The sequence below is a fragment of the Cydia amplana genome, chromosome 9 (assembly GCF_948474715.1).
Source record: "Cydia amplana chromosome 9, ilCydAmpl1.1, whole genome shotgun sequence".
Lineage (NCBI taxonomy): Eukaryota > Metazoa > Arthropoda > Insecta > Lepidoptera > Tortricidae > Cydia > Cydia amplana.
The window spans coordinates 7226311-7250263 of record NC_086077.1 but is presented as its reverse complement, the minus strand read 5'-3'; the positions used below and the strand labels follow the sequence as shown (position 1 = coordinate 7250263).

General features: G+C 37.9%; 2 protein-coding genes across 5 annotated transcripts in view; one reads left to right on the top strand and one right to left on the bottom strand.

The window, feature by feature from the left end:
- Nucleotides 1-12894, top strand: part of LOC134651019 (E3 ubiquitin-protein ligase RBBP6) — a 47093-nt gene extending 34199 nt beyond the window's left edge. For all 4 annotated transcript variants that reach the window (XM_063505988.1, XM_063505989.1, XM_063505990.1 and 1 more), the window contains one exon: nucleotides 10020-12894. In XM_063505988.1, coding sequence (XP_063362058.1) covers nucleotides 10020-12864 — 2845 coding nt within the window. In that variant the 3' untranslated portion in view covers nucleotides 12865-12894. The remainder of the gene's footprint in view (nucleotides 1-10019) is intronic.
- Nucleotides 12895-14958: 2064 nt separating this feature from the next.
- Nucleotides 14959-23350, bottom strand: LOC134651016 (sodium-dependent nutrient amino acid transporter 1-like). Its single transcript, XM_063505984.1, has 13 exons — nucleotides 23245-23350; nucleotides 21802-22063; nucleotides 21229-21445; nucleotides 19538-19581; nucleotides 19311-19458; nucleotides 18976-19054; nucleotides 18431-18534; nucleotides 17534-17726; nucleotides 16890-17066; nucleotides 16393-16492; nucleotides 16135-16314; nucleotides 15594-15688; nucleotides 14959-15139 (listed from the first exon to the last, which is right to left on the bottom strand). The coding sequence occupies exons 2-13, from the start codon at nucleotides 22007-22009 to the stop codon at nucleotides 14966-14968; spliced, it is 1719 nt and encodes a 572-aa protein (XP_063362054.1). The 5' UTR covers nucleotides 22010-22063; nucleotides 23245-23350; the 3' UTR covers nucleotides 14959-14965.
- Nucleotides 23351-23953: the final 603 nt, after the last annotated feature.

Sequence of the window (23953 nt, the reverse complement as noted above, 5' to 3'; positions counted from 1 at the left end):
TGCGAAACAAGGAGAGTGACTTTTCGTCGCTTATCTAGTTATTTGTCAGTCAGATAGTTAGGGTAATTCCGGGGTAGTTGGCCATAGTTTTTATAGGACTCGATAAAAAAATAAGTTTACATGTAATTAAATAAATATTTACTTCTTCATAAACTTTGATTAATTGACTTTCAAAAATGACAGAAACCCAAAAATATTTTTATTGCGAACAGCTTGAAAAAAATGTTAAAAAAAAAAAACTATTGGCCATCTCTTCCGAGGTATCCGGGAGTGATGATCATACCATTACAGGAGAGATGGCCATAACATAACTCTTCATTTGAGTATAATTTATTTTTCATTTTTATTCCCAAAGTCCCTTTTCTTCTCAAGACCTCGCTTAGGCCACCTAATACCAGCAAACAGCGCACTCAACGCAATAATGGAGGAGAAGAGGCACATGATATTTTTTCCCACACATGCAATAGTAATCTTTCTAAATGAACTCCATTTTCCTTTTTTAATCGTTATCATGCATAGGGGGACGTTGTCACTGATATCTGATAACCTTTGGAATACCTAATTCGTGATACATCTTCATCACTATGTGCCTTCACGGCCATATTATGGCCATAATACCCCAACTTGAACTGGCCATCTCTCCTTTTCGTCCGGGAGAGAAGACCACGCCTAAAATCAAAACAAGTTTAGACTCGAGGTTCCTTCTTATTTAGGTTAGAACAATACTACAACCGTACACTTTGCACCAAAAGCAAATAACACCATTAGAATAAGACACTTGCAGCACCATGTAAAATATGATCCCTCTAAGAAATATTTGCACTAGTCAAAACAATCAACAAGGATTTTACGTACTTTTACAAGTTTTTCCCCCAAAATATGGGCCATATCTTTGCTCCCGAGCATGACGTGAAGCGTACTAAACAAGAACTAGCGACATCTAGCCATCAGAACCATGAAATATTTGGATGGGCAATCTCCCGCTTATGGCCATCTACCCCGGAATTACCCTATAGCTAATGAAGCAGAACCTTCCGCCTTGCGTAGTCCGTGTCCGTTTAATATCATCCATACCGAGGCTCTCAACCCAATTAATAATTATGCATGTGTTTACTTCAATACTGTGCGGGTTGTCTGTTCGTCCTTTCGCGGCCTAGCTCAGTGTCTGTTAATATAGATATCTGTAAATTGGTGTAAGTATTCGCTGGGTGCGAAGTAGGGAACCACGAATCGATCGCAGCGCGCACCGTGGCCAAAAAAAGAAACTTTCGGAGGCCCAACTGTTACTTTTTACTAGTGAAATTTACGTATCCGTGAATTTTAAGTAAAAATAAATAAACATCGCGAAACCTGCTGCGTAGTTAACTGCAAGAACAATGGCAAAAACAGTGATCACAAATTCTATAAATTTCCACAAGAAAGTTGGAAACGAGAACAACTAATGAAATCTTGGAGGATACAACTAAACGGAGTAGCCATTAACAGGCTTTCCCCTCTGTCGAAAATAGGCGGCCAACGGTCATACACAATGTATGGACTGACGTTTATCTGACATGGCTATTTTTACGTTACGCATACATTTGACGTTCCCCTCCCCCGCAAAAATCGGCAGACTGTTTTGTACAGAAAATTACAGACATGGCGTCTCCGTTTGATTATATCCTCCAAGAATGAAATGGATAATCGCTGTCAAGAGGAAAAAGTAAATAAGCTAACCTAAAAAGCAACATTTTAAGACGAAGCAGGAGGTGAGATTTAAATATTTTAGGTAAATATACCCGTCTCGCTAACGGAAGCGGCTCCTAAAACTAGTGCGATAAGGACAAGGCGCAAAATCCTGCGTAAAAATCGAGGTTTCGTACTCGACTGTTTCCTCCTCCAAAACTTAACCAGGCTAATTGATATCAGTTTTGAATACCACGCCTCTCATTGCGATATAGTCAATTAGGCCATTTTTGAAGGGCTCTAGCGCCTTAAAAAACAAAAATATCAAAAAAAGCAAAACGGTCCGACACAGATATTGACAATATTAATCTGTGTTGAAAAAAATCATTGCTCTAGCTTCAAAACCCACGGAGGAAACAGTCGAGTACGTTTGTATGGAGAAATGACCACTCCTGTTGCCTCTTAATGTTATAATATTTTGTATGTTGTAGGAAGTAGCACGTTACAATGGTTAAGTTACTAACTACTTATAATTTATTTGTTGTTTTATTTCAGTGCCGATGGATCGCCATTGGTACCCAAAGGCACATGACAGGATTTGCGATGTCTTGTGTGATTGCTCGGACGGAATCCAATTTTCATAGTTAACTTGACCATGTTTAACTGAAAATACACAAAAAGTAAGCATTATTAACGACACTACAGTCATAAATGATCGTCTGTAATATACCTATATGTAATGCGTTATTCAATTAAATTTTGTTTATTTCTATACTTTCTCCTCGTGAAGTCAGCCATGAGAAAGTCCGTGTTTATTACCTACAATTTATTGATTGTGCCATTTTAGACGGGAAATAAAAAAGGTCAACGTTATTATCGACACTATAGATTTACATGTTGTTGTTGTTGTTGTCCTATGGCACCCCAGAGGTGCAAAGGGCCTTCACAAGCTCGCGCCACGCCTTCCTATCTTCAGCGACCCTTCTGGCCTCGCTCCAGCTCAACCCGACCGCTCGTAGCTCATTTGCGACGGACCGTTGCCAAGAGTGTACAGGGCGCCCGGGTCCACGGCTCCTTTTGTCCGGCGGTTTCCACCCAAAAGCGATGGTTGCGTTATTCATTTCCCCTCTTCGAATCGTATGTCCTATCCATCTCCATTTCCGTGTCGCGATTTCTTCGCCAATGGGTGTTTGCCGGCATATACTCCATAGGTCTTCATTCCGAATCGTTTTCATGATAGATTTACATGATCGAATAGAATCTAAAGGCCTACCGCGAACCACGTTCGACGTGTTGCCTCCCTGTCACACTTACGTACGAAATTACAAGTGCGACAGAGATGCAACACGTCGTACGTGGTTCGCGGTAGCCCCTCTAATACCTTTAAACGAGCAATTCTTGTTTATTTATATATTTATTTATATATATATTTCGGGGATCTCGGAAACGGCTCTAACAATTTCGATGAAATTTGCTATATGGGGGTTTTTGGGGGCGAAAAATCGATCTAGCTAGGTCTTATCTCTAGGAAAACGCGCATTTCCGAGTTATTATATGATTTCCGAGCGAAGCTCGGTCACCCAGATATTATATGTAAATTACGATATTTCATTGAAATTATTTGTTTGTTTATTAAATTTACTCTTCGTAATGACAGCCAGTCATTTGACTTTAGCAAGGCTTCTCTAAGTGTAGCCGCGCACCCAGCCAATACGTACTAAAGTCTATTTAATTTTTTTAATTCGGTAGACTAAAATGACATTTCTTAGTATGAAATGACATTTTATGTTCATACTATGAACTGTCATTTCAGTGTACCGAATAAAAAAATAGATTTTACGTATCAATCACGTCGACAAAGGGGTAAAACAAAAAGTAAAAAAAAAATTAGGTAACCTCCCGTCATAGACTAGGAATCCTCTAGACGGAGTTTAGAGCAATTATTTCATGAAACCGATGCTGCCAAAAATACGGGGGACGAGGTGAAGCGAGTCCCGTGCCGTGATTGGTCCGTTCAAAGACACGGACCAATCACGGCACGGGATTCTGACACGACTCGAAGATGAAGTAAAACTACCGTATATTTGTGGCAGAGGGGGTAGCGTTACTATGCTCAGTCTAGAGGATGTCTTGTCTGTGCCTCCCGTAGGTACGCTTTGTGTGAAGCGGGGATGTTCTTTTTGGCAATCCTATGGAAGTACCTACTCTACTTACCTACATTTTATGCTATCATTATAATATTATATTACAAACAAAAATCCCACTGAGCATGGCTCCAACATTCTCTTGGCCGGTTTTTATAACATTAAGTAACAAAAAGTGTACTTTCCCCTCGAACATGGGTGAAAAATATTAGAACATCACAAAATGTGGAGTAATAGTTAAGGTTTTAAGTAACAAAAAAAGGTCGAACCTTTTTTTGCTTGATTAAAGCATGAAACTTGGCACAGTTGTTCCTTATATCAAAATAAGCCGATTAAGATCGGTAGCCCGAGGGACCCCCCGCTTAAGCCCGAGAGGGGGGGGGGGTCAAGTAGCGCCCCGCCCGGCTTCATTCTAAAAATTCTAACAGGCCCCGTTTAGCTAATAGGTCATATTTGGTATTAATTTCGGATAAATCAATAACGTAGAATTCATTTCTGGTATAAAAAAATTGCAATTTGTTAAAAAAAAAAATAAAAAAACACAAAAAATCTAATTTTTCAAGTGTAATTTTAGTTTTTTATTTATTGTCAAAATTAAACTGCTTGGTTTTTCTACATACCAAAAATATGACGATAAAGACTATTTAATGTAGATTTTAAAAACATAACTTTTACTTACCTTTATGAAAAAGAAATTGCATTAAAAAAACATATATCGTCCCGCGCCGGTGAATATCTTGTTACCGACATAGGCATCGATATAGACAACATCCGAAGTACACACTCTGGAGACCGACTAAATGTGTTGTTTATTATTGTAGATCATATATTAAAGATAGAAAGCCGTACATAATATTTGATTAGAAAAAAAATGTGTCGTTCAGTGAAAAAAGGGACCTTGGAAAAAATTATCATAGAGCCTCTCTTTTGTATAGAAGCATAGTTAATTTCAAGCACTCCATGGACTCCATGGTCCCTGTTCTCAATGAATAAGAAGTAAACTGTAAGTATTATTTAATCTACTTACTTATTACATTATACAATAATTTGCCAGTAACTGGCCGCTTTAATAACTAGCCGCTCTAAACTAAAAATGAATTCTATTCACCTATAAACAGAATTCATTTTAGTATAAGGTTCCAAAAAGTGGCCAGCTTTCAATAACTGGCCACTGGCTAGCCTAAAATGAATTTTTGGTTTTGGGTGGCCAGTTACTAAAAGTGGCCAGTTACTGGCGAATTACCCTACCACACTTTAATTTTGCGTCTTGTGTCGTAATAGAGTTCCTTCCCCAGACACATAAATGCGTACATTTCATCATTCATGTAGTTGCATCGCGTTTTTTATTCCGGTTTGCATTTACTTCTGGTCAGTTTCAACCATATTCTGACCAAAGCAGGTGTCAGACCAGTGTGGAACCCGTCGTCTGCTTCTTGCTTCCATTCCCAAGAAGTCTGACGGACTGAGCAAGTTTGACGACGAACTAACGTCTGAACCTAAACATCAACCCCTTGGTACACTGCGCGTAATAGGGCATTTATATGGCTCCCTTTTGTTAGAAGTAGGTATACATTATGGAATTTAATAATAAAATAATTTAGCAGTGACTTAATCTCATAGAACAGGTATAACATTATACAACTCTTCATTTCAATATCCCGGTATAACTTGCCTTCTTCAATATTGCACTTATTATCGATCATATAATAACATTTTAGTATTTTAGGGGAATGCTTCTGCTATTGCTCCATCTTGTAAGAGCTTGAATCCTTGTAGTGGTTTGGTTGAACTCTGAACAGATTCCATGCTTCGAATTCACTTTTTCTCCCCTTTCCACTGAATGCTCGAAACAGGGGTAAGACTTCCGCTCTTTTAGGGTAAATAAAAGATAGTTTACTTAGCTTATAGAATAGATAATTTTATTAGCTTAAAATATAATTCCCTGACCTGGATGCAATGGTGTGTCATATGATATAATTGTGTTTTCCACTGTGTCAACGTGAGCCCACAATTCCTGTAGTTGGGGAAATATTCGTACGCATGAATCTAGTCTAGCTGCTATGACTACGTTCGTGTCTACTGTGCGTATCAATACCTTGCAATGACTGTTTTACAGCATCTGCAACTAGGGCCATCATATTAAATGAATCGGACTTTTCATGGTTCTTGGAGTATTCGGAATCTCACGAGGAACATTACTTGTGACATGTTTCTCTACACAATTTCGCGATGGCATAAATAAGGACTTTTAACTCTTCGAAGTTTTGTCAACACAGTGTCTCAAAATGATTTACCTAGTGGTGAAGAAATGAGTTTCACTAAAAGATCAGTGGTTATAAGTGAAGCTTACCGTCATGGTAAATTAAACTCTAATTTATTTCTATCGGGACCTGAAAAACCAGGAGTCGTACTCGTATTCCAAGCATTCTCTCGATCGACCTTGTAATACTGTAAGCTCAATAAGACTTGTGATGTGGGTACTACATGATATATATCATATATATTTGATACATACACTCAAAACATCCATAGGTAATTCAGGAACAAGTATTCACGATAAACAGACAAATAGATGCCTTCTAGAATTTGAACCCGGGTTCCCCATTTAATATAAGGTGTATAAAAGTGAGATCTAAGCATGGACCCTTTTTAGCCTGGCCGATACAAGGATTCAAGCTCCTACAGGATGGAGCAATAGCAGTAAATAAATAGCATTCGCCAAAACTTTATTATACCTTTATATGATGATAGGTGAAATAACCTTGTAAAGCAAAGTAAAGTGATACTTACAGATAAGCCGTTGCTAAATAATTAAAAAATGCCCGAAATAATTCTTTACATGAATCGACTACTGAAATAGAAGCAGCCTTATCAGGATAGGATTATATGTTTGGGGTCAGACTTTAGTTCCTCTTTAAACTTGCTCAGACCGTCTTCTTGGGAATGAAAGCAAGGAGCAGACGACTGTTTCCAAACTGTTCTGACAACCCTGCTGTGGCCAGAATATGGTTGAAACTGACATATATACGTGAATGACGAAATGTACCCATTCATGTGTCGGGGGAAGGAACTGTATTAATACACAAGACGCAAAATTAAAGTGTGGTATAATGTAATAAGCAAGTATATTAAAGAATACTTACAGTTTACTTCTTATTAATTGAGAACAGGAACCATGGAGTCCATGGAGTGGTTGGCACTAACTAAATACGAGTATGCTTCTATACAAACACGAGGCTGGCTGTGATAATTTTTTTAAGGTCCCTTTTTCACTGAACGACACATTAAAAAAAATTGTACGCTTTTCTATCTTTATAATAGAATCTACAACAATAAACAATACATTTAATCGGTCTCCAGAGTGTGCACTTCGGATGTTGTCTATATCGATGCCGATGTCGGTAAAAAGATATTCACCGGCGCGAGACGATATAAGTTTTTTTTTATGCAATTTCCTTTTAATAAAGGTTAGTAAAAGTTATGTTTTTAAAATCTGCATTAAATAGGCTTTATTGTCATATTTTTTGTATGTAGAAAAACCAAGCAGTTTAATTTTGACAATAAATAAAAAACAAAAATTACACTTGAAAAATTAGATTTTTTGTGTTTTTTTACTATTTTTTTCAATAAATTGCAATTTTTTATACCAGAAATGAATTCTACGTTATTTATTTATCCGAAATTGATACCAAATATGACCTATTAGCTAAACGGGGCCTGTTAGAATTTTTAGAATGAAGCCGGGCGGGGCGCTACTTGACCCCCCCCCCCTCTCGGGCTTAAGCGGGGGGTCCCTCGGGCTACCGACCTTAATCGGCTTATTTTGATATAAGGAACAACTGTGCCAAGTTTCATGCTTTAATCAAGCAAAAAAAGGTCATTTCACTTAACACCCTCACTATAATAAAGGCTTTCCATGTAAACTTGGACCAATTTTCGATTGGACAGCTGCAAGCTGTGGTCGAGTACCACATATAGGACGACGAATTTTATAGACAAAATTGATACTTAGATGTTCGCGAAACTGCATTTTGCTTTTCTACGTATTGTTTAATATTCGTACGTTTTAAAGCACAGGGCAAGGTGGCCTTAGGTATATAAATAAATGTTTATGTACATTATGTGCGCAAGTTTATAAAATTTGGGGTGTATCGCGTAAGGGAAAAATATTAAAAACTATAATGACCTGGCACACATTTCTCGTACGGTTGCCGATGAAAAATCGCATGACATTATCGTATCCGATTAGCATCTGGCGATTATTTAACAGAACTCTTCACTTATATTCATGCTATTTATAATTAGAAGTTATGAGGGAACAGATGAAAATATATACATATACGTATATCCTTTTGCTTTGCCGTAGTCTGGTAAAAACTATTAGCTTACGATTATATCATACGATAGTCGCAAAGCACGTGTTTAATACGATCTTCAGGTGAACTGCAGATCTGGTAAGTGTTTCCCCGCTGGTACAAGTCAGCATCAATAGTAGGGGATATAACAACGCGCCAAAAGTGTCTGCTCCACGTTAATTGGACGCTATTTAGGGAAAAGGATCCAATACACAAAATTCTGCAAAAAGAATAGGACAAATTTTAGAGGATGGATCATTTTCGCTAAATGGGGCATTATCTACGAAAAGGGACCTTATTGTCGATGGCGCTTACGCCGCACAGCGTCGCGCGGCATTGTATTTATATCGGAGCATCGTTAATAATGGCGTAAGCGCCATCGACAATAAGGTCCCTTTTCATGGATAACATCACAAATTACGTTCAATTATTCTACTAATATCTCTTTTTGTTATTGACATAGATATCTAGGAACTGGCTTTACGGGCAATAATAATGAGGCATGACAGGGGCCAGTACAGCGGTGTGAAATCGCTACAACGCGATTGGTTGATGAGTTCGCATCACGCGCGCGATTGTTTGACGAGTTCGCATTACGCGCGCTATTGGTCGCAACTAGTCGCGTTAGACTGCACGAGTGGCTGGAATTCGTGGGTAGCACCGCTGAACTAGTACGATGTTTAGTGCCCCATTAGCCCGTTCTTAGATATTATACGTCAATGCTTTTTGTGGAGTTATTGATCTCGCGTAGTCTCATCCGCAAGGTACACTTGATGCTGACTGTATAACTGGTTACACGCGGTATCTTGTAATTTTTAATAGGGATCTCTGGTTATTTTATAGCGGGTTGCCGTCGACTATTAGTTGCATTTCTACCCCATATAAGGCCGGTTGCACCGAACTGTCGGTCAGTGTCATCGTAGTGAGTTACATTTGCAAATATACTTGGTCAAGCAGATCTTGTCAGTAGAAAAAGGCGCCAAATTTGAAAAACACCGGCCAAGTGCGAGTCGGACTCGCGCACGGAGGGTCCCTAATGAAGGCGCGAAGGGATATCGTCCCATAGAAAATTTTAATTTCTCGCCTTTTTTTACTGACAAGATTTGCTTGACCAGCTATATATATTTTGTTTGTCACTTTTCGTCTCTATCGTCGTTAGTAAATTTGAAGCTAAATTTCAAGTGACCATTTTTTTTTCTATCCAGAATTAAGGCTATTGGGCGTTAACCCTTTCAAGGCATAAGGTATGGAACGCATTGCTACGAGGTCTGTGGTGAGTGAGAATCCTACGGGCGCACACGAATTTCAGTCAAGATATAAATAGTCATAATCATAACATTTAGACAATTAGGTTTGATTCGTGAGGCAATTTTCATTCGTTGATTAGTGACGAAGAGAGCTGTTTGTAAATAATTGACGAGAGGTCATATCGTATTTTATATACACCGTGTTTATTTCAAACTCCATTAATATTGGGTGCATTCCTGAGCTCAAATGAAATAACTTTCTCAAAGACACGCGTATTCTAATTAACTCCAATTTGGAGATAATCATTTCTTTTTTCTGATAAGGCCCCTACGAGCGTGAACTTGCCTTAGGGCCTTTTTACATGCATATTGATTGGTGTTTAGTATGTGTTTACTCGTACATTTGCTACTAAACGGAAGTACTATCTCAGAAGATGGATATTTGGTTGAGTTAAATATAATGCCCGTTACAACAACGCTATATGCAGCATATCTTTGTCATTTAGTTTCCTTAAGTGTTTTTTAAACCATGCCCCGAAGTTAATGGAGTTTAAAAAAACACTGTATGTTAAGGGTTTCATCTTAACATGTGTCTTATTTTTTCTCAGATATGGACCAAGAAACAATGGCCCACCGCCGATGTACCCTAACATGGGGCCAAAACCCATTCCACCATTATCGAGTATTCCTATTCAGGAGCCGCCTCCAGGGTATCGCGGTCGTTATGACGGACCGCCCTTTGAAGACATTCCTCCTGGACTTGAACCTCCAGTGCCTGGATTTGAGCCTTCGCCGTTCGAAAAACCACCTTATGCCCCACCTGGACCAATTGATCGTGAGAGGATGCCGCCATCTAATTATCGAGATCCTTATAGAGCACCTTTTGTAGAAGGTCCCCCAGGGTACAGGGATATGCCGATGCCGCCTGCGCAAAACGAAATTCCTGTTCACGTGGGCGATCCACCTCGATACCGTGATAACTATAGAGGCCCCGGGCCGTACCGTGACCAAGGCCCGATGCCGTATAGAGACGGACAACCCTTCCGTGAAGTGGGCCCGGCCCCACCATATCGTGATCCTGGTTTTAGAGGAGGACCGCCAGCGCCCTTTAGAGAAAACTTTAGGAATGCTCCATTTAGGGATGGCGGTATTCGAGACAACCCACCTCATGGTTTTCGTGAAGGTCCTGCACCGTTCAGGCCGCCGAGTGTTGACCCAAGAGAACCACCTCCTGCGAATTACCACGATCCCGCTTTCCGCGATGGCTTTAGAGATGAAAACAATCCGGGAAGAGAAATGCGTCCTGGTTATAGACCTGGGGTTCGTAACAGAGGTCCTTCAAGACGTAATCCAAACTTTGAGCAGGATAGATATAGGGACCCAGAAGGTCGTGACAGGGAACGCTATGGGGATGTTAGGGACCCTGCTGAAAGATCGCGCGATATGGAGAAAAGAGACAGAGTCCGTGAAGACCGACCTCGTGAAGAACGTCCTCGTAGTGATAGACCTCGTGATCACGAAAGGAACCGAGAATATGAAAAAGAGAGAGAACGTGAGCATGAAAGAGCTACACCTGAGAAAAAAGTTCGTGGGTCACCCAAACGTAGTCGTGACACACGCGATAAGCGGCGAAGCGAATCCAGAGGTCGCTCTCGTGATCGAGACCGTGATGGAAAGCGAGATAAGAAAGAAGATAGACTTCGGGATAAAACGTCTTCCGAAAGAGCCAAAGAGCTTAAAGAGAAGGAAAAGAAATTGAGGGACAAGGAAAGAAAGAAAAAGAAGAGAGAAAAAGAGAAAGAAAAGGATACAGACAAAAAGAAAAAACGAGAGAAAAAGGATAAAAAAGACAAGGATATCGTTAAAAAAGAGGACAAGGAAGATAAAGAGGAAGTCGAAGTTGAAAAATCCAAAAATAAAGATGACACCGTAGACGACCAAAATAAAGTGGATAATGATAATATTACCGATGAAACCAAGATAATCAATGAACTTGGTGAAAACAATATAGAGAAAAAACTTGATTCTCCAAAGGGAGTAGTAAAAGACGAACCTCAAAATGATTTATATGGCGATGAACCTGCAGAAGCAATAGATAAAGAAATAATACAAAATTACGTTAAAACTGAAGATAATGGAGGCGTTAAAGAGGAAATTATTGAGAGTAACGTTGCTCCCGGACCCAAAGAAGAGCCTTTTGATGGAATTGAATTACAAATTACTGCAGACGAATTAGATTTGAAAGCAGATATAGAAGGTACAACCGAAAAGGAAATGTTGGCGCCTCTACCCGAGCTATCAAAATGGGAAGTTGATGATGACAATACTGAAAGGAAAGAACCGGGTGAAATAACCTCACCCGATGAGGAGGATTCGGGTAAAGTAACTTCAGAAGTCCTGAAGCGTGCTGAAAATGCCATATTTGCTAAGGCAATTCATTCCCTCAGACCAATCGAAATTAAAAAAATAAGCAGCGATAGAGCCAAACTGTATGACGATGCCGCACAGGCGAAAGGTTCCATGAATAATATTCAAATTACCGTTCCGGTAGCAGATCCCGAACATAGATCTATAGAAATAAATGATAAAACCAAGAAGAGAACATCTAAAACTCCTCCTCCTAGATTGTCTGTAAAAGAACGATTAGGTGGTAAAGTGGATGACGTACGTAGATCGAGGGAACCACGTGTTGTGCATAGTACAGTAGAGCGAGTAAAATCTCGGTCTAAAACACCTAAAAAGGAACAACCGTATCGTAGAGTAACTGTTGATAGAGATAGAAGTAAAAAACCGGATTCAGTTAGCAGAATAGAATCAAAGGGGGAGAAGCCTCGTTTGATAGCGGACGCAAGGGGGTTGCAAGAGAAATTTTCAAGTCGCAGTCCAAATCGCGATAAAAAACGAAAAGACATAGATAAAGGTGGAAGGGAGTCTAAAAAGACAAAGTCTGAACCAGGTGTCGATTCTCACAGTCTAGATAAAGGTAAGTCTAGTACCGTAAAAACGACTGCTGAAAGAGAGAGAAAGAAGTCCACCTTGGACGAGGCACACTTTGAGCCTGATTACGACGAGACAGTAGAGTCTGATCATGAAGGAAAAGACGATGCTGTCGGTAAAAAGCGCGAGCGGTCGATGTCACAAACTGTAACCAGTGAAGTGAAAAAACCTAAACTAGAAGAAGAAACAATCAAATTGGATTTAGCTAACGTTAAAAAGAAACCTGACACCGAAAGTGAATCCTCAAGTGACTCTGATACATCGTCGTCATCCTCTTCGGATACTCGTAAACGTAAGAAGAAAAAGAAGCGTAGTAGCAAGAAAAAGAAGAAACGAGCCGCTAGCGACAGCGATAGCGATTCTGAGTCCGATTCTGATGACCACAAGAAAAAGAAAAAGAAACGTAAGCATAAGAAGAAGTCTAGTAAGAAAAAGAAAAAATCTAAGCATAAGTAAGTCCTACTTTGACGGAATTATATATTAGGCATATTTACTTGCGTAACGGTAAAGCTTAATTTTAACATTAGGTATGTTCCTTTTATGTTGTTTCCAATAATTAGGTTTTTATCAGAACATTACCTTTACAATTTCTACCGTAGGTACTGCATAAATGCACTTCATAGTTCATAGTTATAAAATGTAATAAACTAATTATTTAATAATAAACATATTCTGGTGGTATCAAGTGTGTTGTTTTATTCTAAACTCCTTTAATTTCAAGGATGCATTCCTGACCTTAGACACAAAGTTTTCAAATGTTTGTAATTCAGTAATTGCTTTCATAGGTGAGCATTTCTCAAATAATTTGTACATTTCGATCCCATCTTAGATTTCTATAAAAATTGGTAAGTACTTACCTATGCTGGTAAAGTACATGAAACTGAACAATTTCCACCATATTTCCCAAAATGTCCAAGAAAGTATGTATGAAACATTCCTTTTTTGTTACCAAATGTGTAAGGAAATCTGGTAACAAAAAAGTAATGTTTCATACAAACTTTCATGGACATTTTGGGAAATATGGTGGAAATTGTTCAGCTTCAGGTACTTTACCAGTATCAGGCGTGTCTCACTCCGCGATTTCGTCGCTTTGCTACAGGTAGCTAAAAGTACATCCGTTCGGCCCCAATTTTGGGGAAAGCCATAAGCCGCGCGTGGCGCTGTCGCCACCTAGCGGCCATATCTGTGCTGATCGTAACAGACGCGTTTTGTTAGAGAGTGAGTCTTCTGTACTTAGTACTATTATTTATTCTGTGCCAGCATACCAATTTTTAGGGTTCCGTAGCCAAATGGCAAAAAACGGAACCCTTATAGATTCTGTCTGTCTGTCTGTCCGTCTGTCTGTCCGTCCGTATGTCACAGCCACTTTTCTCCGAAACTATAAGAACTATACTGTTGAAACTTGGTAAGTAGATGTATTCTGTAAACCGCATTAAGATTTTCACACAAAAATAGAAAAAAAAACAATAAATTTTTGGGGTTCCCCATACTTCGAACTGAAACTCAAAAAATTTTTTTCATCAAACCCATACGTGTGGGGTATCTATGGATAGGTCTTCAAAAATGATATTGAGGTTTCTAATATCATTTTTTTCTAAACTGAATAGTTTGCGCGAGAGACACTTCCAAAGTGGTAAAATGTGTGTCCCCCCCCTGTAACTTCTAAAATAAGAGAATGATAAAACTAAAAAAAATATATGATGTACATTGCCATGTAAACTTCCACCGAAAATTGGTTTGAACGAGATCTAGTAAGTAGTTTTTTTTTATACGTCATAAATCGCCTAAATACGGAACCCTTCATGGGCGAGTCCGACTCGCACTTGGCCGCTTTTTATAGAAATCTAAGATGTGATCGAAATGTACAAATTATTTGAGAACTGCTCAGGTACATACATAAGGTGGTAGGTATATCAAAACAAGATCAGCTATGTGCCCTAAACTAAAGACAGACTAAACGAATCATAGAAATAATTAAAAAACAAATAAAAAATATTTAATAAAATAATTTGATTTGTTCCCCAGTTGTAACTCTGTGTTTTGCCTCAATTAAAAGTACCTAAGGTAAGGTAACGCGGGGTAAGATAAAATCAACAGTTCGAGATGCTTGAAGATATTAAGAACTAAATTAAATCATAATACTAAAAATAAAACCTAATTTTCCTCATACGGTTTCTTTTGCGCCGTAGCGAACGAAACGCTAATGTCTCTCTGTTGCACTAATAAGGAAGAGTGATCAGAGAGACATTAGCGTTTCGTTTTGGCTAGGGCCTTTAATTAAACAACGGTTTACAAATAAATTATATAATTTATTAAATTGTATACATTGAGATATCATAAGTTTAAATTATGACTGGGGTCGGCAAACAGCGGCTCGCGAGCCGTATGCGGCTTTTTAGAGGTATAATTACGGGTCTTCAAGTCACTTAAAAAAACATCACTTCAGAGTTCATAGACCACTAAAATCACCATTTGTGTATATTTTCGGTTCCTAAAACTGGCGATGTGTACCTCTTCTCAAAGGTTTGCCGACCCTCTGACACCCTGGTTTACGGCTTTATTTATTCTTCCGATGTCCTCCTATGAGGCTTCGCCCGACACGCTGTAACCAGTTGTTGTTGACGGACTCGCGATCGCGCTTGGCCTGCAGGCTGAACTGCCGCCAGTCTTCACGCAGATCCGGTTCCGATGGACCATAATTGGGCTTCTTCTTGAACGCGCGCTTCGCAGTCTGTATTAAAAAAAATTACAGGTTTTTAAATAACCATAAGAAAATGTATTTAAATCAATCTGAAAATAGATAACTAATCTAAGATATCCTCTAGCCTCAAAGGTCTCCCACCCATTCCATTGTATTGTATATTAATTGAATCTTGATTTTACAATTTTATTGTTTAGCTTGTCATTTTATGTCCCAATAATAAAACTAATAAACTTTTTACAAGTCAAAATTGCATTTGTTTTGACAAGTTTTATTTTGAAGGCGGCGAGAAGATAAAGTAGCAAGAAAGTGATAAATTTTAATGATGATCTTTTCACAAGCGCCTCTGTTCTAAAATGAGCAGAAAAAATAATTATTTATTTTAGGTTGGTAGGTACAACTTTAAATTAGAAAAAGTCATTGGAGTTGTGTTAGAGATGATTATGCTTTAACCATCCATAATATGTTCTTAAATAATACCAACCTCAGTAAATGTAGGAGATGTGTACTTCCATAAAGAGGCCACAATGAAGATAGGGATCAGCGCCATTCCTACATATTGCAGCATGTTACCGGCAACTGTAATTAAAACAACAATGTGGTCAATGTTCGCCTGTTACGTTAATTGATATTAACTGATGTATTATCAACATCATCATCAGCCCCTGAAGATTAAGTAATCGATTTTTATCTAAAATCTAGGCAACCATGGACTGGACCAACTTAATCACAAATAAATAACAGATGAGGGTCGATATTCCTTATAACGTATCTTAGACCCATTAAGAGCTCTGCCAGCGGAAAGCTAATTCCCTGGGGTAAAGGCAGTTTCTTCAATGTGTTATTTTTTTCAGCTGATTGTAATTTTTGAACGGCGTTACCGTCATTAGCAAATGTAACATATGCGTCGTAAGTTAGTTAATTTAGATTAAGTTATTTATGTAACCTATAAGTACACAAATTAACAATATACAAGAATACGATCAAAATTACAATTATTTATTAATTAAGATACGCATACGTACTATAGGCAGCCCTCGGGTATACGTATGTGCCTCCAAAGATAAGAGCCTCGGTGGTCACCATCGCGTACATGAAGACAGTGATCATCACAACTGGAGTCACGATAGACCAGCATATACGCCAATACCAGCCAGTCTTAATACCCAACATGAATTCAATGTCGACGCAAAGGTTCTCCAGACCTGAAAACACAAATTATGTCGATGATTTTGGGCAAGTTGATGAAAGCAACAAAAAATTTAAATAATAAACGAAATTACCATAAATCCAAAAGACAGCGATGGTTTCCGCAATGGCAGCGAAAAGTCGCATAAACGTTCCTCCGTAATAATCGACAATCTCAAGAACGTATTGTCCACCCTGAAATCAAGAAGCTAATTAAGTCGAACCTACTCATTTTACACTTTGAGCACCATCGAGACGAATAAATAATACACACAATCATTAATCTATATATGTTTTATGACTACATACTATGAAGATGAAGCCAACATGTGTTCAAGACATGGTATTCACTGAAGCATTTAAATTAAAAAGTGTTTGTGAATAACGCTTATCAAACGACACTGTCGGCGTCGGCATCAAAAGAATTCGCTTAGAGCGTATTTTCGAGGCCTTCAAGCCAATGTGTTTACTGACGACATCTTTGACCACGGACATAAGGGTGTCAGAAATTACGCAAAATGTAACAGCTGATAACTTATCAAAATCATTTTGTAAATATATTCCCTCTAGTGTGGTGGATTAATAATCTTACCGGCGTCACATATACGAGTCCCACGAGGAACCCGGCGATGCACGCGCCGGCGGCCATGAAGATAGTAGGCACTCTCGGGAAGGCATCCAGCAAAACGGTGTTGAGCGTGGATAGCAGAGCGACGCCTGAACCGATGCCGAGCACGGCCATCATGAGGAAGAACAGAACCGCGAACAGCTGCCAGGGAGTTTAAAATTAAGTACTAAATCATAAACTAGATAAAACATGTTATATAAGGCAGGGGATCCCCAGCTCGCGATGATAGAGCTACTCGCAAAGTATATACTTTATTGACCTAACTATAGTTACTAGACTATTAGGCTGCGGTCGTACTGCAGACGCCGCACGCAGCCGACAACGTCACGTCGCACGCAGCGTCTGAATGGTGTTGGCGGGGGGACGCCGCACGCAGCGAGCGAAAACGACCACTCCCGAGCATTCTCGAACACACCATTCAGACGCTGCGTGCGACGTGACGTTGTCGGCTGCGTGCGGCGTCTGCAGTACGACCGCAGCCTTAAAAAGTATTCTCGTCTGTCGCTCAAGCAATTCTAACTAGACTTATCAACTGTTTTGAAGGTCATAAATCGGCCAATGGGGTTATATTTTTAGTGATCCTCTGTTCTTTCATACCTAAATCATACCTGTGGTACAAACGGTGACTTGGCGATGGCATCAGGGTACGAAATGAAGGCGAGGCTCGTTCCGCCGCTACCGACGACATCTTCCACATTATCGTAACCTAATTCGTAAGCCAAGTTGCCGAGGACACCGAAGATTGTTATACCCGATATTAAACTTGTAAACGTATCCAAGGTGGTAACGATCATGGAATCTCTGAAAGACAAAACGACGTTATGAAAGGGTATGATCAACATTTCTGAAATAAATTAATAAGTAATGGGTGGCACGGCACACGTTATCGCGACTTCAGGATACTTAAGTACTATCCTGAGCTCTTCCGAATGAGCTACCGAGACTTTCTCGTCTGCGGCGATATCCATATTTTAGGGCTGGTAATTCGGAGTCGAGGGTTTTGTCTCGCCACAGACTGTAGGTAGGTAATTTAATCCACTTTACATTAATTAAAAAAAAAAACCGCCCATATTCTATCAAGTGAACTTTTAGAATTGATATGTTTACTTATATATTATATTATGTTCCGCTGGAGAAAGAGGGGCCGTCTTATCTGGATTACTACCCGTACCCGTACCCGTTTGGTGCTATCTCGATAACATTGTTGGTAATAATTTGCGATACCCTAACAGGGTCCATGTGCCTATATGTTACTATAGCTGGTCAACCAAATTTTGTCAGTAAAAAATGGCGCGAAATTAAAATTTTCTATGGGACGATGTCCCTTCGCGCCTACATTTTTCAAATTTGCCGCCTTTTTCTACTGTCAAGATCTGGTTGACCAAGTACATATATGTAGTCTACTCGTATGTAATCTAATATGTACTACATTGGATGCAAAATAAAGATCTCTATCTTTAATGTTAATCCAAGAACATCAATTTTTTTCTCTTATATTAATTTACCTGTAAACGTTTGATCTGAATCCGTTGTAAGAAGCAAACATGATGAGAGCACCAGAACACACGGAGAGCGAGAAAAATACTTGGGTCACGGCAGCATACCACACCTGTAAATAGAGATCATATAGGGTAGGTGCGTTAGTTTTCGTCCAGCTCTAGTCTTCGTCCACTTGACGAAATTTGAATATAAACCTACAATGCTGCACAAATTTTGACTTATTAGTATTACAATCATTAATGTCTAAAAAATATAGGTACATATTTATCTACGCAAAAAATATATTTCGCCAGTAGCAAATTAAAAATCAAATGTAGAGCATGGACGGAAACTAGCGCAATGACCCTACAACGTGATAATAGTGAGAAAAGATTTCTTCATACATATAATATAAATGGTTAAGGCCGTTTAAGGGTTAAAAGTACATACAGTAATATATGACCTGTACAAATGAGTGATTTTGTATAATATTGCTGTTTAATGCAATAAACTCTTGGGCATTTATGCCATAAAAACTTAATAATTAGATGTTTGGATTTATTGTACTAACCTCTAATCTTAGAATTTTCTCCCATTCAGGTGTTATAAAGAACATTATGCCTTTTCCTGCGCCAGGAAGAGTTACAGCCCTGTAAAATGGGGATTAATTATTGTTATGCCATCGAGTCATTTTGGGGGGAAATCGGCATGTTTCAAAATTGCAAGAAATGCAGTAGAATGTATAAACGAATAAGAATGACTAGATCCAAGATTAAAACACAAAAAACATAATATAAAAAAAGTGTTACTGAATTTAATAGTGGATGCAATCATTAAGTGGCTAATTGTTTAGGTTTATGAATTTGAATAAAATTATGAATAAAACTTGAGTTAAAGGTTTCATACCTGATAAGCAGGATGAAGAGCACGACGTAGGGGAAGAGAGCTAAGAAATAGGCAGCCTTGCCCGAACTCTTGACTCCTCGAGCCACAATCAAGAAGATGATAATCCATGACACCAGCAGGCATATCGTTAAATCCCAAATCGGCAACCCTGTAATTGCATTTTACGTTACTAAACCATAGAATATCAATTTTACTACTACTACTAACTATTTAATACTAATACTAACCAATTCCGTCGTGGATGCCATCTGATTGACGAAGTACCGAGTGTCTGTAAGAAAATGGAAGATTTTAAAAGTAGAATTAATAAAGAATTTTTTTTTTTTTTAATCTTTATTGAAGAGCTTTATCGCTTAGCGATTATGTCGCTCCATATAATCAACATACAATCACCCTCATTTACGATTACTAAGGCCTATATTGACTAGCTTGAAGAGAGAAGACATTTTGAACCGTTGGATACTTAGGTTAGGTAAAATATCTAATAAACGCTATCCAGAAAAGGCAGGTTCCATGATCAATTCAAACAACCATTTTGACGATTTAGCGCAATAGTTATATACTTATTGGGTAGCTAGTCGATTAATCGTTAATTTATCAGTGACTATGTACATATATTGTTTTTTTTTTATATTATGAAAAACATGTTCTTTAATTTGTGGCAGGTTGGTCTCTGGAAAGCTTTTGATATTGAATAAAAATGGAATCGATTGGCAAAAAATTTACTAATTTTTTTCCTAAATCTGTAAATGTTAATCGTCCGTAATTAAAAAGTCAGGGGAGGATTTTCATGGACTTTATTTATATAGTAAGTACTTCGTGCAAGGTGCTCCCGAGAGATTCAAAGTGCATCTCTCGCGCTCTATTTAACTTTAATAGACACTACAAGCTCCGAGTGAAATGCACGGCGAATCAAATCAATATTAAAACAAATTAACCCTTAAATGCATTGTGATGTAGATCTACATCGTATATTTTGATGACCCGTGGCTCAATATGCATATATTATTTTTTAATTACTATGATTTATTTCTTTATTTTTCCCACGATTTAATACAACATTTCAATTTAAGTATTAGGAAATTATAAAATCATGCAAAGGGTTAAACTAATTACGGCGTTACTCACAAACGCGCTACATTGTATTTGTAAGTTAAGGATTAAACATAATTTAACCAATTGAGGCTTGAGCTTGAGGCTTTTAGGAATAAGGGGGTTAAAGTTCAAACGAGGCTCCTAGGTTGTTTCTCGAAACTTTCATGCTACCTATTGTAAATAAATGTTTATCAGATTAGTATTGCAATGTCAATATTCTATCTTCTTTTGTTGTAGGCATTTATTACAATATGATGTACAATGCACGTTTGTTATGAATAGCGCAGTCAAATTAGGTATACTAGATTAACCTTGCTATTATCAGGATATTTTATTATTTATCAATTTAGTAATGCTTGATCGTAAAAAATCTATAGATAAATGCGATATTCGGTAAGTATTTTTATTTCTTTATGGACAACTAACAACAACATATTTGAAATCTATATGTAAAAATAAAACGCTTATACCTACACATTTATATATTTCCGACGTTAATTTAATTATGTGTTGTGGTGGTGTAATTAATAATTAACATATGTGAGGTTTGAAATTATGATGTCTACCGCCAACTTTTTCATATATAGGTACTTTTTCTCGGGTAGTTAGGTACACAAATCTCTGTTTTCATATTTTCTGTTAAGTAGTGAAATCTGTGTCGCAACGTCGGAAATAAAAGTAAAACAATAAATTCGCGCTATACCCGGTTTAAATATGCTTATACACTTATTAACCGATGTAGAAAATTATGTAATTCCAAACATCATGACAGAAAAGTCATCTCAAAGTCTTATAGTAGGTAGGTCCTTAGTATTGAACTCACGTGAAGTATAATTCAGCGCTGCTGACAGCATTTCCTTCCAATTGGCTTGCATTGACGGACTCTCCCGATGGCACGCAGTTTTCCCACTCGTCCCGGCATACGGCCCAGGGGAGCGTTGATTGGAAACTCATCACCAAGTAATAAAGACATAGCGCGATGATGGACACGTAGTAGGAAAGTACATAACCGGCTCCTAGGGCTTGCGCGTAGCCGGTACCTAAAATTATACACGAACAAATCATTAGAAAAAAAACGTAGTTACACATTTGTAGGTCTTAACTACTGTCTTAATAAGAGATCGAATATCAACTGAAATAAATGTCATATACTCAGAAAAAGTGACCCAAGTCTCTAGTGCCCCAGGCTGGAATCGAATCAGTTTTCTGAGTATATGACATTTATTTCAGTACTCGAAATAATAACAAATTAAAATATTTTCTAAAAATAATTTAATTCGTTCTAGTATGTAGATCGAATATCAATTACCTGGCTTATTTTTATGGCCTAAATTGTCTCCCATTAATGCTTGTAAAAATGTTATTATTACTTATTATACCTATCTGTAACATTTACCTTTCATGGCCGGCGAAAGAGCCCATATTTTTACACAGTTACTGCTGCTGAATTGTCCAAGTACTGTTTCCAGATAGTACATAGGTTTTCCTATAACTAAAAGTACTATAATATAGGGGATGAGGAAGGCTCCCCCGCCGTTCTGGTACGCGACGAAGGGAAACCTCCAGACATTGCCGAGGCCCACGGACGTGGCTATGCAGGACATTAGGAACTCTATGGCGTTGTCCCATTTTGGACGATTTTGTGTTCGGTCTTCTTTCTGTAAATAAATAAATTACTTAAATGGGAAAATAAATAATTTATATAGTTGATCCTCACACTACAGGAAACCACAATGTTTTATGTAATCCAATTTTCAAGTCATTAATAAATAAGATTAAAATTTAGGTACCTATATTCAAGACTTTTTGTTTTGTCAGGAAACATTTTTATATGAATGTTAAAAAGTTTACGTTGTATTAAATAGAAAAATGGTTTAAGTGGCGCGGTAATGTTACAAATGGTTTAAGTATGTATATTAAGTTTTTTGGTACAAGTCGTCTTATTTAGTCAAGTAGGTACCTATAACTGTCGTAACCTTTCCGGGAGCATTGTTCAAATTAAATATAGATAATGTCTAATTGTCTACTGACCGCAACTTAATAACAAAAACACTCTTAAATAATTAAGTAAAAGGAAAGATACCTAAACTAAACATTTCGTACTTCGCCCCCCCTCACCTCACGGATAAGAGTGAAATAAAAATAGAAATTTGGGATAACTTAAATATTGCTCTTTTTATTTTTATTAACCGACTTCCAAATCTAAAAGGAGGAGGTTATCAATTCGGTTGTATGTTTTTTTTTATTTTTTTTTTATCCGATAAAGTCGAAAAATTACATTATGGCCTTGGAGGATATAATCATGTAGATTATGGCGGACGAATGTCTGAAATGACAGCGTAAGTATTTAAGAATTATTTCACTAAAAAAATAGTTTTTATTTGCAAGTGTGATGAAAAACATTGTGTGTAACGGGGGTAAAAATATTGTAAACTCGAGTCTCTAATTCACTCCAGCCTGCGGTTGTCGTGAATCTATAGAGCTTGTTTGCAAGATTTTACTTAGCCCCCTCGTTGTACAATGTAGGTACCTATTATTGTTTTCTAATTGTCATAGTCTTGGAGGATACAACTAAACGGAGTAGCCATTAACAGGCTTTCCCCTCTGTCGAAAATAGGCGGCCAACGGTCATACACAATGTATGGACTGACGTTTATCTGACATGGCTATTTTTACGTTACGCATACATTTGACGTTCCCCTCCCCCGCAAAAATCGGCAGACTGTTTTGTACAGAAAATTACAGACATGGCGTCTCCGTTTGATTATATCCTCCAAGGTCATAGTAGTAGTAGTATATTCTCGTTGGTAGTATGTAAATGAATGTACTGAGTACTGACCGTATTTGATTCAAGGGATACAATGTTTACTTTTTCTGGCGCTGATGGTTCTTTACTGATGTTTTCCGAATATGGCACATCTTCAACGACGTTAATGGTCGGTATCTGAAATAAACAAAATAAATTAGCAGATTTTTACCAAAAGCTAAACGAATTAATTGCCTGAAATTAGAGACACCTGAAAAATATATTATTACGAGAATGTTACACTGCGTAACTTACTTATTTGATTCTCATGGTCGGATATTTTTTTATTGTTATTGCTCAACACTGCCTCTTAGGTAGGTATTTTTTATTCCTTGGCTTCTATGAACAACAAAAACGCACAATCGCACATTAAGTACATACACTACTTACAACATTGACTCCATTCGAAACGTCCGCCACCGATGACTCTTCTTTTAGCGTGGCATCAAAAGCTGCATTGGATTGACCCCCTTCGGGCGCATTTGTTGTGCTAGGATCCTAAATACCAGTCAGTATTAATATGTAGTAAAAAAAACAATTAAATAGGTGCCTAAGTATAAAAGGTGTGGTCGGTAACATGAGCGAATTTAAACAATTACTATCAACATGAATTTACATAAATATTCGCGTTTACCCTGTATAGTTAAAAATGATGGATAATTCTTCAATCCAGTGAAATTTTATCAAGTTATCATTTTATCATATCACGATGTCGAAACATACATATTAGTTTCGGCCATTG